General features: G+C 41.8%; 1 protein-coding gene across 1 annotated transcript in view; it reads left to right on the forward strand.

Annotated features, from left to right (window-relative positions):
• The first annotated feature begins 475 nt into the window (after positions 1-475).
• NRBF2 (nuclear receptor binding factor 2) overlaps positions 476-14,365 on the forward strand; it is a 32,025-nt gene continuing 18,135 nt past the window's right edge. The window contains exon 1 of the mRNA XM_061161614.1: positions 476-707. Coding sequence (XP_061017597.1) covers positions 678-707 — 30 coding nt within the window. The 5' untranslated portion in view covers positions 476-677. The remainder of the gene's footprint in view (positions 708-14,365) is intronic.

Consider the following 14,365-nt stretch of genomic DNA (forward strand, 5'->3'; position numbering starts at 1 on the left):
GCAGGAATACTGCGGTGGGTTGCTGTGCCTTCCTGCAGGAGATCTTCACGACCCAGGGAGCAAAGCCGTGTTTGTCCCTGGTCTGGTGGCTCCTGCCATGCAGGCAAATACTTTACCGCTGAGCCACCATTGCTCAAATCTCATTTCTGCGGGGGGGAAAAAAAATCAGGTGCAACAACAAAGCCCGGAGCCTGAGAGCAAGGGAGGATCTGGCAATACTGAGTGAATTTGTGAGAAGTTACGCTGGAAGGACGTAGGAGAGAGCGATAGCAGAAGTCGGCCACTTAAAATCCTACACAGCTATACCTCTGCAGGCGACGTATGAGTCTTCAAGCCGAAGCTAAGCTTCTCGCGAGAGGAAAGACGGACTGCGAGAAAGTCTGTCCATGCCCCGCCTTCCTTGAGCCCCACCCACTCCCTGTCCTCACTCCCACCTTGAACCAGCTGCGTGTGACGTCGTGACGCGTGCGTGGCCGTGGCGTAGGAGGCGGGCCCGCGACGCGGCGCCGGAGGAGGAAGTGGTGGGGTTGTTTCTCCTCCTGCGCCCGCTGCTGGCTCTGGGGGCGCGGAGTGGGGCCACAGTCGCCGCCGCTGCGTTCGCGCTCTCCAGCTGTTCCCCTCCATGTGCCCGGGCTCCGTCGCTCCCCTTCCTCAGGCCGCCGCTTACCCCGGGGTCTATGGAAGTAATGGAAGGACCCCTCAACCTGGTGAGTGGCCCACAGAGGGTTGCGTCGGCTCTCGGGCACCTTTGCCTCAGGACCCCGTCTCGGCGTGCAGCTGACTGGAGGCCGGGAAGCTGGTTTGGCGCGGGGGATCCTAAAATCTGGGGGGTGCAGACAGGCTCGGCCCTACAGAGGCTGCAGCCAAGCAACCGTAGATGGCCCCTCGGGGATCCCTGGGAAGCTCCTGCCTCCTGTTCCCGCCGCCTTCACGCGCCCCCTGCCCCAGGGCTCTGGGCGAGGGGCTCCCACCAACGGGGGCTGCTACCTCTCCAGACCGGAGGAAATGCCTCCAAGCGCCACGTAACCACCTCTTTGCAGCCTGGAGAGACACTAAGCCAGCTGGGGCAGAAATGGTGTGTAATACTGGTTCTAACTTCTGACACAGGGTCTGAAGTCTGAGCGTCCCCACTGTCGAGAAATCATAACCTCTCACCTCCGTTTCCCTTCACCCATTCCTCATCTGTGTTCACATGCGTAAACTGAGACTTTCCTTTCTCAACTAAATTAGAGAAAGTTGGGGGGAAAGACAGGGCTGTGGCTGTTTTTAGCTCAGTTTCATCTCTAGGTATCATGAAAATATGGTAGATGTTTACCTTTCTCAGAAAAAGCATTGATAACTCATAATTGTTTTTAGGCACCTCAGGTGTAGCGATTTTAAAACAAGAAACACGAGTTCTTTTCTGCCTGGCCACTGTATCTTTTGGTTTTCCAGAGAGGTTGTCTATTTTGGATACAAAAGTGGGATTACTTAAAGTTGTAGACAGACAAGGTAACTTTTCAGTTCAACTATGATAGTGGGTTTGGGAAAAAGAACGTATGGAAAATTATTTGTTTCTCACGTTGGAACCCTGAGAACACGTGTGGGAGAGCTCTGGGCTGGAATCAAACCATTCTGTAGAGAAGCAGTACAGCCTTGTGGATTAAGAGTATAGATTCTGGACCTAAACTGCTTGGATTTGAATTCTGACTTTGTCGCTTAATAACTATATGACCTTGGGCAAATTAGTTGATCTCACTCTTTGTGGTTTGTTATCAGGATTAAGAGAGTAAATAGACGTGAGGAGCCTAGAACAGTACCTGGTATGTAATGAAGTGTAAGAGTGAGTTATTACAATAATCAGACCAAAACTCTTAATTTAGAAGTCTCACTTGGACTTGGTGAGCTTAAAAAGTTTAAGATTCTAGGACCTAAAGCTATGGTTACCAGATGGCTGGTGCCAGGTTAACTGCTATGAGAAGTGCTTTCCAGTTTTATTGTTGAGCCCTGCCCCCATTGGTAAGAGTTGTTTACACTTAAAAAGAACCAGACTAGATTTATGATTTTTTTTTTTTTTCTTAAAACCAGGGAAATGTCTTGCACTTTTCTTGGTTTTAAGGTGACATATACTTGGCAGTGAAATATAATGGATGGCTCAGTACTGAAACTTGACAGGAACATTATTAGAAATAACCAGCAGTTCACAAAGTGCTTCAGAGTTCAAGTGTCCTTGCAAAATGACCATTGGTTCAGTTCCAGTTAACTTCACTTTATTTGACTGCTTGCTTCAGCATAACCCCAGCCAGCTGCCCCACTAGTGTGTGGTAGCTTATGAAAAGACTGGAACTGGGTGACAGTTTAGATGGAGCAGCAGAATCACCAGTTAGGAAAAATTAGTTGACTTGGTAGTGGTATTACCTGTTTATAGAAGAGAATTTTGAATAGTCTTACTAAGGAGTCTAGCATAAATCCATAATCCAGCCATACAATTTATGTGGACAAGTATCAGAAATTTGGCATCTTGAATTCTTAAGCCATTTGAGATTTGAAAGATTTAAGTTTTAGATCTAGTGTTTAATGGAAGAGAACAATAGAACAGAAATTAACATTTACTTGAATCATTTTAACTGTGCTAAGTATCAGTGTCTGGCTTCTGAATTTGTTGTCACTCAATTTTAAAAGACACTTTTTTCACTTTCTGTTGTACTATATCCTTGTAGCTTATATGTTTTATGTGTAGTTTGTACCCCTTAGTTCCCTATCCTGTCTTGCCCTATCCTCCTTCCTTCTCCCTACAGGTAAGCACTAGTTTGTTTTCTGTATCCAAGTCTGGTTTTTTTTTTTTTTTGTTACTGAATATATTCATACATTCATTTTTTTCCTTTAGATTTCACATGTAAGTGATGTCTTACAGTATTTGTCTTTCTCTACCTGACTTATTTCATTTATATCCTCCAAGTCCATCCATGTTGTTGCAAATGGCAACATCTCATTCTTTTTTATGGCGGAGTAGTGTTCCATTATTTGTGTGTGTGGTGTGTATGTGTTGCTATACATATCTGTATATACATATATGTCACACCCTTTTCTGTTCATCTGTTGATGGCTATGTTGGTGGCTTCTGTATCTCGGCATCTGTAAATAATGCTGCTGTGAACATTGGGTTGAATGTATCTTTTCAAATTAGTATTTTCATTAGGAGACTGAATTTTTTTAAAGACAGTCACATTCTTTTATGCCAGCCAATATTCATTCTAGTATCCAGCAGACTCAACATGAGAAATACTTCTCAATGCTATAATTTTGAGTGCCTTTGAGCATCCCATTAGTCTATACAGGCTTTTTCAAATGACATCATAGTATATTCCAAGTTGATTGGATAAGGACTTATTACAGTACCTAGGTTTATAATTATGTGTCCTCAGAGTATCCTTGAAATTAAGTAAGAATTGCTTCCCAAGCTTTACAGATAAATAAGCCTAGACAAATTAAGTAGGTTAGTGACTCAAATACATTATGGAGCTACCTTATGTTGATATCATGACTTCTTTCTAGTAATTATTCTGTCTTAATGTACTTAAAATATTCATTTTAATATGGTCCTTATCTATATTGAATTACAGATTCTTTATCAGTATTGAGTGGCTTTGCTCTAGTGCATGGTGCTAAGTCGCTTTAGTCGTGTCCGACGCTATGGACCACTGAGCTCCCCTGTCCCTGGGATTCTCTAGGCAGGAAGAATACTGGAGTAGGTTGCCATGCCCTTCTCTGTGGGAATTTCCCAACTCAGGGATCAGTCCCACATCTTCATGTCTCCTGCATTGGCAAGCAGGTTCTTTACCACTGGCGCCACCTGGTAAGCCCTCCTCTGCTCTAGTATTTCTTTTATGTTAGATTTGCAGTATGAGTTTATAGGCGTGTTTCCTCACAGTGATTTCTAAGATATGGAAGAGACCAGCTTGAAATAGTCATTTTAATATATAGTATGAATACTGTGTTCTAATTTTCTGGTTTTTGAAGTTGGTCAAAAGGAAAATAGGATGAATTGTATTTACCTTGTTGGGGGGAATAACTAGTCTTTGGGCTCTGAATAAGTTTTTTTTTTTTTTTTCTTTCATCAGTTTTCAGTATGGAAAATTGTAACTTATAAAATTACTTAGTGTATATTTAGGCATTTCTTTCCTTACATTTAATTTTGGTGGTGATGCAAGTGCTGGTAGCAAATGTCAAAACTTATGTGAGATAATTTCTAGTTCTTTGATTTGTTTGCGGTCTATTTGGGAATGATGTCAGACTTTAATTTACATATGGCTGTGTTGCTCATGCTTTGCTTACCTACTCTGCAAACTCTAAGGACAGCGTCCATGTGACTGTGTGACCACAATTGTATTCTTTGTGTTTTGCCCTTTTAAGAGTGCTGAGAATATGTTTGTTGAAAAGCTGAACTGCTCTTTAGAGTGCTCACTAAATAAAGGTATCAGGTATGGTCCAAAGGATGGCCTTGTATGTATGGGGTCTTTGTAACTACTCCGTGTTAATTATATTGACAATAAAAATAAAATCTTGCCCTGAAAAATATCAAGGAAAATTTCATCTTGTCACAGGCTAGGCTAAGCTTAGTGGAAGCGCTCTGAAGGATGCAGTAGAGCACTAAGACTTACCCAGTAATTACAGAGGCCTGGGGTTGGCAGCAGGCACTTACAAATATTATTATTTTGTTTTCTCAGTAGCTGTTTGAGATATTTCCCATTTTACAGATGAAATCTTGGAACTGCAGAGTAAGTGGTGATAGTTGGATTTGAAAGCAAGATTCTAAATAAGGTATCTCATCTTTGTATTAGATCATGTTTGCCCATTTGTTTTAACTGTGATCCGCAATAAGAAATTTTTACTTAATGACAGTACACACATACCTAAGTGTATATTACTTCGGAGCTTGGTTCCTTATGGATGTGTCTCTTGGAATTGTGCAAAATGCAGGGACATTCATATATTTAACCCAAAATAAGACAAAAATGTAAAAAACTGAAACATAGAATGCTGTGTGTGTGTATATAGTATTGTATATGATACGCTCTTGCGCTAGTCTCAGTTGTGTCCGACTCTGCAACCCCATGGACTGTAGCCCTCCAGGCTCCTCTGTCAGTGGCAAGAGTACTGGAGTGGGTTGCCATGCCCTCCTTCAGGGGATCCTCCTAGCCCAGGGATCGAACCCAGGTCTTCTGCATTGCAGGTGGATTCTTTTATTGTCTGAGCTACCAGGGAAGTCCAAGAATACTGAAGTGGGTAGCCTATCCCCTTTTCCAGGGAATCTTCCTGACCCAGGAATTGAACTGAGGTCTCCTGTGTTGCAGGCGGATTCTTTACCAGCTGAGTTTGTATAGTGTTACATACGATGCAGTCTAATATTTACTATTAGAGTTTTTAAAATGCTGGTTGAGACCCACAGATTGATTTCAGGACCCACTGTTGGCTTTCATCCTGTAATTTGTCTTCACAGCAGATGATGGCAGTTCTTAAAAGGGGGGTGGGTGTGGGGGGGCAAGGTAAACTGAAATCTTGAGGAAGGAAAGAGGTGCGGCAGACTGCCTGTGGGAGAAATTGACTTAAAATCAAAAAGGTCTTCCTGGACCTCTCTAACAGTTGAGCAGTTATCCTAAGTACAGTTCATTGTAGTAGTTACACAGTCGGTGTAGTACTTAGGGGATGCTACTTGCCTTTAGAAGACTCATAGTAAGTTGATTTGGAAATGGAGAGTGAATGACTTTTCTCCTCTGCTCTCCATTCAGGACACTACCGCAAGGTTCAAGAGTACATTAGATTTTTCTCTGCCAGTTTATTGTGTTTGGCAATGATATTCCTTTTCATCTTTACATACAGCTTTCCCCAAGGACACAAATAAATAAATGGAAGTTTAATAGAAAGTGATACTTTTTTTTTCCTTTGGGAAAGAACACTGTATGAACCTGTAGTTTTGAGGCAGTTAGCATGTAGTTCTTGGTGAGGGCGGTCACTTGGTAATCTAGCTGTAGTTAGGATTTTTGTTGGTCACAGGTGATAAAAATCCATTTCAAATTAGCTTAAATCAAAAGGGATAATTTATTGAAATCAAAAGGTAGGTGTAAAGCACTTTCCTGGAGGTCCAGGTGTTAAGACTCTGAGCTTCCACTGTACAGTGCACGGATTCAGTACCTGGTTGGGGAACTAAAATCCTGCATGCCATACAGCATGCCTCCCCTCTCCCCTTCCAAAAAAAAAGAAACCTGCAAAAGAAAGGTGCAGGAAGGGCAAGACTACAATGTAGGTGAGTCTAAGAACTTATGGGACCAGGGACTCTTAAGATAATCAGGTTTTCCTACTCTGCCTCATCAGACTTTATTGCTTTTCTTCTCTCTCCAGATTCTAAATCTACATTTTCCACCTGGCTAGTTATAACCAATTAAAACTTTCTTGACATACCCTCTGGTCCTAAGTTTGAAAATATGCTGGAACGGTTTCTTTAGATGTCTAGGGGACAAGGTAATTTATAAATACAGCAAGTTCCATGGGGATCATATTGATTGTATACGAAGAACAGTTCACAGGGTGGGGGTCATGTAGAAAGTGTTGGCTGTTTCTGAGGAGAGTTCAGCAAGGGAGGAATTTGTACAGGGCGGATGGAATAAGGGGGCTTCCCAGGTGGCTCAGTGGTACAGAACCTGCCTGCCAGTGCAGGAGCTGTCGGAGATGTGAGTTTGATCCCTGAGTTGGGAAGATCCCCTGGAGCAGGAAATAGCAACCCACTCTAATATTCTTGTCGGGATAATCCCATGGACAGAGGAACCTGGTGGGCTAGAGTCCATGGGGTCGCAAAAGCATTGGACACGACCAAGTACACATGCATGTAGTAGGATGTTACTACATCTAAAGCTGTTTTACTTTTTATAAAGGCTTTAGAACATTTTGTAGTATTGTGCTTTCATTTTTACTCAGAAGCGAGTAGGAAACTGCTGGTTAAAATGTCCTCAAGATTGGATAGATGAAATAGTGAATGAAGTAAATGTACCACTGACTGGTTTTCTAGTGCTCAATATAGGTGTATATACATATGTATAGTTATTTATTTTAGATTTTGATGCAAAGTTTTATTTTAGTAATTTTCTGTGAAATATATTAATGCTTGCTTGGCATTTCAGAATCTTTGATTTTGTCACCAATCCTCAACATAACCTCTCTCGTCCTTCCATCTGACTAACTGTTCATTGACCGATCAAACATATGAGCAGTCACTGTCTTACCAGGTAATCTGGACATCAAAGATTTGACAAAGTCCCTGTTCTCACAGAACTTTTATCCCATTCTGTAGTTTTCATCTGTTATGTTCTCTTTCTCTGTTTTCTTTAGCATCTTAAGCATAGTTAGAGTTCCTTCCTATTCCAATACCTGGGTAATCTCTGGTTCTGTTTCTCTTCTGTCTTTTGTTAGTGCCATTTTCCTGCTTGATGCACTGCTAACTTTATTGTATATTACACATTATGGATGATGTGTTATGGAGATTCTGAATTTGTTATTTTCCTCCAAGGAATGTTGTTAATAGCTTGTTCTTCTGGCTGACAATTAAAATGCTAGTGGATCATCTTGATTCAGTCCAGGCTTGATTTTAGGCTAAACATGGTGGGTCTGTTTCAGTTTTACCCATGATGCCTAGAGTGTAGTCCTTACTGACAGGGCTGGACTTTTGAGGTCTCAACGCAGAGTCCCAAGTGTTCACCAAAGGTAATACTTTCTCTAGACCCAAACTGCAACCTGGCTCCCCAACACCATTTGGCTTCTGAATTCTTTGCTAAGAATTTCTGCTCAGCTTCCTGAAATTATGTCCTGTTCATGTACAGCTTAGATGTTAGCCAAGAATCTGAGAGAATATTTGATGCATACTTTTAGGGTGTCTTCATTGCACTTACTTCTAATCCTGGACTCCTCAAAATCTAGCTTTTCCTTCCGGTTTCCATCTCCTTAATCCTTCAAGCTTGGCTTCAACAGTAGTTGAACTGAGAACTTACAGATGTGCAAGCTAGGTTTAGAAAAGGCAGAGGAACCAGAAATCAAATTGCCAACATTGGTTGGATCACAGAAAAAGCAAGGGAATCCCAGAAAACATCTACTTCTGCTTCATTGATTATTCTAAAGCCTTTGACTATGTGGGTCACAATGAATTGTGGAAAAGATGGGAATACCAGACCACCTTACCTGTCTCCTGAGAAATCTGTATGCAGGTCAAGAAGAAACAGTTAGAACTGGACCCGGAACAACCAACTGGTTCCAAATTGGGAAGGGAGTACGTCAAGGCTGTATATTGTCACCCCGCTTATTTGAATTATATGCAGAGTACATCATGAGAAATGCTGGGCTGGTTGAAGCACAAGCTGGAATCAAGATTGCTGGGAGAAATATCAATAACCTCAGATTTGCAGTGACACCACCCTTATGGCAGAAAGCAAAGAGGAACTAAAGAGCCTGTTGATGAAGGTGAAAGAGTGAAAAAGCTGGCTTAAAACTCAACATTCAAAAAACGAAGATCATGGCATCCGGTCCCATCACTTGATGGCAAATAGATGGGGAAAAGTGGAAACAGTGTCGGATTTCATTTTCTTGGGCTCCAAAATCACTGCAGATGGTGACTGCAGCCATGAAATTAAAAGACTTTTAATCTTTTCCTTGGAAGAAAAGCTGTGAAAAATCTAGACAGCATATTAAAAAGCAGAGATATCACTTTGCCAACAAAGGTCCGGATAGTCAAAGCTATGGTTTTACCAATAGTCACGTATGGATGTGAGACCATATTATAGAAGGCTGAGTACCAAGGAATTGATGGCTTCAAATTGTGGTGCTTGAGAAAACTCTTGAGAGTCCCTTGGACAGCAAGGAGATCAAAATCCTAAAGGAAATCAACCCTGAATATTCACTGGAAGGACTGGTGCTGAGGCTGAAGCTCCACTACTTTGGCCACCCGATGTGAAGAGCCTACTCATTGGAAAAGACCCTGATGCTGGGAGAGATCAAGGGCAACAAAGGAGGAGATGGTTGGATGGTATCACCGACTCAATGGACATGAGTTTGAGCAAACTCGTGGAGATAGTGAAGGACAGGGAAGCCTGGCATGCTGCTCTTCAAGGGGTCACACAGAGTTGGACACAGCTGGGCGACTGAACTTTGGCCAGTGAGATACTGCCTTCTTGGGCTTTATTTTCCTGTACTCTGTTTTGGAAAATGCACTCAGCATGCCAAGGGGAATGCAGGTTTCACCTTGTGCATTTCCCATTTCTTGAAAATGTATCCTTCTGTTACCTTTTTTCCTCCCCCATCTGTAAACTGTTGTTTCTTTATACTTCACCCAATTTTGTAGTTGCTTACAGTTGGAGGGTAAACCAATGCCAGCTATGCCATCATATCTGGATCAGAGGTACAGATTTCCATGAGAATTTCCACAGGATTCTCAAAATTAAATCAGTGTGTTGTAAACCCTGAGTGCCAGAAAGTACTTTAATATGAGATTGTGGTATCACAAAAGCTAATACTCCCAATATTCAGTGACAGGATATCACATCTATTTCCAAATAAAGTTTGAGGCAGCTTACAAAAGACAGATACCATACTATTAAAATATTAGTTACCTTAAGTGAATACTTAAGTGAAAGTCGCTGTTGTTTCCGAGTCTGTGACCCCATGGACTGTAGAGTCCATGGAATTCTCCAGGACTCTGGAGTGGGTAGCCTTTCCCTTCTCCGGGAGATCTTCCCAACCCAGGGATTGAACCCACATCTCCTGCATTGCAGGCGGATTCTTTACCAGTTGAGCCACAGTTACCTACTGAGATAAGTTATCCTGAAATTTAGCAGCTTAAAACAACACAGATTTGTTTCCCCACAGTTTCTGTGTGTCGGGGATAAAGGCATGACTTAGCTGGGTTCTTTGCTTCAGGGTCTTTTAAAAGGCTAGAGTCAAAGTGAGGGTCAGCTAGGGGTGCAGTACCGTTTGAGGGCTCTCCTGAGGCAGGAGCCGCTTCCAACTTCACTCACAGGGTTGATGTCAAGATTTCATTCCTTGAGGGGTTTGGGGTTGAAGACTTCAGCTCCTTGCTGGCTGTTGGCAGGCGACCTCATACTCTGCCATGTGAGTGTTTCCTTAGGGCAGCTTGGCTGTGTTAAAGTAAGCAAGGGAGAGAGAGTGCTACCAAGATGCAAGTGACAGTCTTTTGTTATCTAACCATGGAAGTGACCCTCCATCACCTTGGTTGTATTCTATTTCTTAGTTGTAAATCTCTAGGTCCAACCCACATTTGAGGAGGAAAGATTATATAAGGTTGTGAATTCCAGGAGGGAGGAGTCATTGGGAGCCATATAAGCTGCTTACCACAATTGCTGATAGAAAAGCAAAGAAAATAAGAACTGAAGCAACAGAGAGTATCAAGAAAGTATAATCCTTTGGGGCTACATCAAACTAAAAAACCTATGCACAGCAGCAAAATGAAAAGGCAACCTACCAAATGGGAGAAAATATTTTCAAATTATGTATGATAAGGAGTTAGTATCCAAAATAGAAAAAAAAAAATCTGATTAAACAACAGGCAAATATGAATAGACATTTTTCCAAAGAAGACATGCAGATGGCCAACAGGTACACGAAAAGATGCTCAGCATCACTAATGAGGGAAACGCAAGTAAACCAAAGCCGCAACGAGATATAGTCTCTCACCTGCTAGAATGATCGTGGTTTAGTTGCCAAGTTGTGTCTTGACTCTTGCTACCCCATGGACTACCAGGCTTCTCTGTCCAGGGAATTCTCTAGGCCAGAATACTGGAGTAGGTAGCCGTTCCCTTCTCCAGTGGAGCTTCCCAAACCAGGGATTGAACCCAGGTCTTACGCATTGCAAGATTTTTTACTCTCTGAGCCATAGGGGACATCCTCCCTGTTAGAATGGCGACTCTTTAAAAGATATGAAGTAACAAGTGTTGGCCAGAATTGGAGAAAAGGGAACCCGTGTGCACTGTTGGTGGGAATGTATTCATACATTGGTGCAGCTACTGTGGGAAAAGGTCCCTTGAAAAATTATAAGTAGAATTACCATACTATCTTGCAGTTCCACTTCTGGGTATTTTTCTGGGAAAAAAAAAAAAAGAAAACAAAAAATGTCTAATGAGATTCTCTGCGTGTGGTTTCAGTTCAGTCGCTCAGTCGTGTCTGACTCTTTGCGACCCCATGGACTGCAGCACGCCAGGCTTCCCTGTCCATCACCAACTCCCAGAGCTTGCTCAAACTCATGTGCATTGAGTCGGTGATGCCATCCAACCATCTTATCCTTTGTCATCCCCTTCTCCCACCTTCAATCTTTCCCAGCATCAGGGGCTTACCAAGGGGTCAGTTCTTCGCATTAGTGGCCAAAGTATTGGAGTTTCAGCTTCAGCGACAGTCCTTCCAGTGAATATTTAAGATGGACTGGTTGGAGTTCCTTGCAGTCCAAGGGCCTCTCAAGAGTCTTCTCCAACACCACAGTTCAAAAGCGTCAATTCTTTGGCCCTCAGCTTTCTTTGTAGTCCAACTCTCACATCCATACATGACTACTGGAAAAACCATACCTTTGACTAGACGGACCTTTGTTGGCAAAGTAATGTGTCTACTTTTTAATATGTTGTCTAGGTTGGTCATAGCTTTTCTTCCAAAGAGCAGGGGTCTTTTAATTTCATGTCTGCAGTCACCATCTGCAGTGATTTTGGAGCCCCCAAAATAAAGTCTGTCACTGTTTTCCCCATCTATTTGCCATGAATTGATGGGACCAGATGCCATGATCTTACTTTTCCAAATGTGGAGTTTTAAGCCAACTTTTTCACTCTCCTCTTTCACTTTCATCAAGAGGCTCTAGTTCTTCTTTGCTTTCTGCCATAAGGGTGGTGTCATTTGCATATCTGCAGTTATTGATATTTCTCCCAGCAATCTTGATTCCTGCTTGTGCTTTATCTAGCCAGGCATTTCTCATGATGTACTCTGCATATAAGTTAAATAAACAGGGTGACAATATACAGCCTTGATGTACTCCTTTCTCAATTTGGAACCAGTCTGTTCCATGGTCCAGTTCTAACTGCTGCTTCTTGACCTGCATACAGATTTCTCAGGAGGCCAGTCAGGTGGTCTGGTATTCCCATCTCTTTCAGAATTTTCCACAGTTTATTGTGATCCACACAGTCAAAGGCTTTGGCATAGTCAATAAAACAGAAGTAGATGTTTTTCTGGAATTCTCTTGCTTTTCCGATGATCCAGTGGATGTTGGCAGTTTGATCTCTGGTTACTATGCCTTTTCTAAATCCACCTTGAACATCTGAAAGTTCACAGTTCACGTACTGTTGAAGCCTGGCTTGGAGAATTTTGAGCATTACTTTGCTAGCGTATGAGATGAGTGCAATTGTGTGGTAGTTTGAGCATTCTTTGGCACTGCCTTTCTTTGGGATTGGAATGAAAACTGACCTTTTCCAGTCCTGTGGCCACTGCTGAGTTTTCCAAATTTGCTGGCATTTTTGAGTGCAGCACTCTAACAGCATCATCTTTTAGGATTTGAAATAGCTCAACTGGAATTCCATCACCTCCACTAGATTTGTTCATACTGATGCTTCCTAAGGCCCACTTGCCTTCAAATTCTAGGATGTCTGGCTCTAGGTGAGTGATCACACCCTTGTGGATATCTGGGTCATTATGATCTTTTTTGTGTATTTCTTCTGTGTATTCTTGCCACCTCTTCTTAATATTTTCTGCTTTTGTTAGGTCCATACCATTTCTGTCCTTTGTTGTGCCCATCTTTGCATGAAATGTTCCCTTGGTATCTCTGATTTTCTTGAAGAGAAAATTGCTGTGGTTTAATCAGATTTTTTGCTTTTTATTTTTATATTGTATGAATTCTTTGTTATTTTGGATACTAACCCCTCATCAGATATATGAGTTGCAAATATTTCCTCCCATTTGGTAGGTTGCCTTTTCATTTTGATTTCCTCTACCATGCATCAGCTTTTTAGTTTGATGTAGTCCCACTCTTGGCTTTTGTTGCTTTTGCTGTCAGTTAATAAAGAATTATGTCAGAGAGCTTTCTGCCTATTTTTTCTTTGAGGAGTTTTATGGTTTCAGGTCTTATGTTCTTTAATCCATTTCGAGTTAACTTTTGTGTGTTGTGTAAGGTAGTGGTCCAGTTGCATTCTTTAGCACATGGCTATCCTGTTTTCCCAACATCATTTATTGAAGAAACTGTCCTTTCCCTGTTGTATATTCTTGGCTCGTTTGACATTTGTTAATTGAACATTTATTCATTGATTTATTTCTAGGCCATCCTGTTCCACTGATCTTTGTGTCTTTTTATACTATCATACTGTTTTGACTAATATAGCTTTGTAGGGCTTCCCTGCTGGCTCAGACGGTAAAGAATCTGCCCTTAATGTGGGAGACCTGGGTTCAATCCCTGGATTGGGAAGATCCCCTGGAGGAGGGCATGGCAACCCACTCCAGTGTTCTTGCCTGGAGAATCCCCATGGACAGAGGAATCTGGTGGGCTACAGCCCATGAGGTTGCAAACAGTTGGACACAACTGAGTACACACATAGCTTTGTAAGATAGTTTGAAATCAAAGAGCCTGATTCCTTCAGCTTTGTTCTTTGTATTGCTTTGGGTATTTGGGAGTTTTTGTATTTCTGTGCAACTGTTAGGATTGTTCGATTTCTGTGAAAAGAACCATTGGAATTTTGACAGGTTGCACTGAATCTGTGTATTGTAGCATGGACACTTTAACTATTCTTTAAATCCATTTCATCAGTGGCCTAATAGTTTTTGTGTACAGGTCTTTACCTCTTTGGTTAAATTTACTACTAAGTACTTATCACTTTTGATGCAGTTGTAAATGGGATTGTTTTCTTAATTTCTCTTATAATTTTTTAGTGTATAGAAATGCAACAGAATTATGTGTATTGGTTTTGTAAAATATTTGACTGTGCCGGGTCTTAGTTGTGGTACTTGAGATTTTGGATCTTCAGTTAGGGCATGCAGGATCTTTTAGTTGTGGCATGCGGAATCTTAGTTGCTGCATGAGAACTCTTAGTCATGGCATGTGGGATCTGGTTCCCTGACCAGGGCTCCATCCTGGGCCCCCTGCATTGGGAGTGTGGAGTGTGGAGTTAGCCACTGGACCACCAGGGAAGTTCCTGTATATTGATTTTTTATCTTACAACTTTGTACTACATTCATTGATTCTAAGTTTTTGGGTGGAATCTTTGGAGTTTTCAGTATATAATATCTTGTTATCTGTAAATAGTGAACAGTTTTACTTCTTTCTTCCTGATTTGGATGTCTTTCTCTCATCTAATTGCTGTGGCTAGGA

Source organism: Dama dama, chromosome 15, assembly GCF_033118175.1.
Source record: "Dama dama isolate Ldn47 chromosome 15, ASM3311817v1, whole genome shotgun sequence".
Taxonomy (NCBI): domain Eukaryota; kingdom Metazoa; phylum Chordata; class Mammalia; order Artiodactyla; family Cervidae; genus Dama; species Dama dama.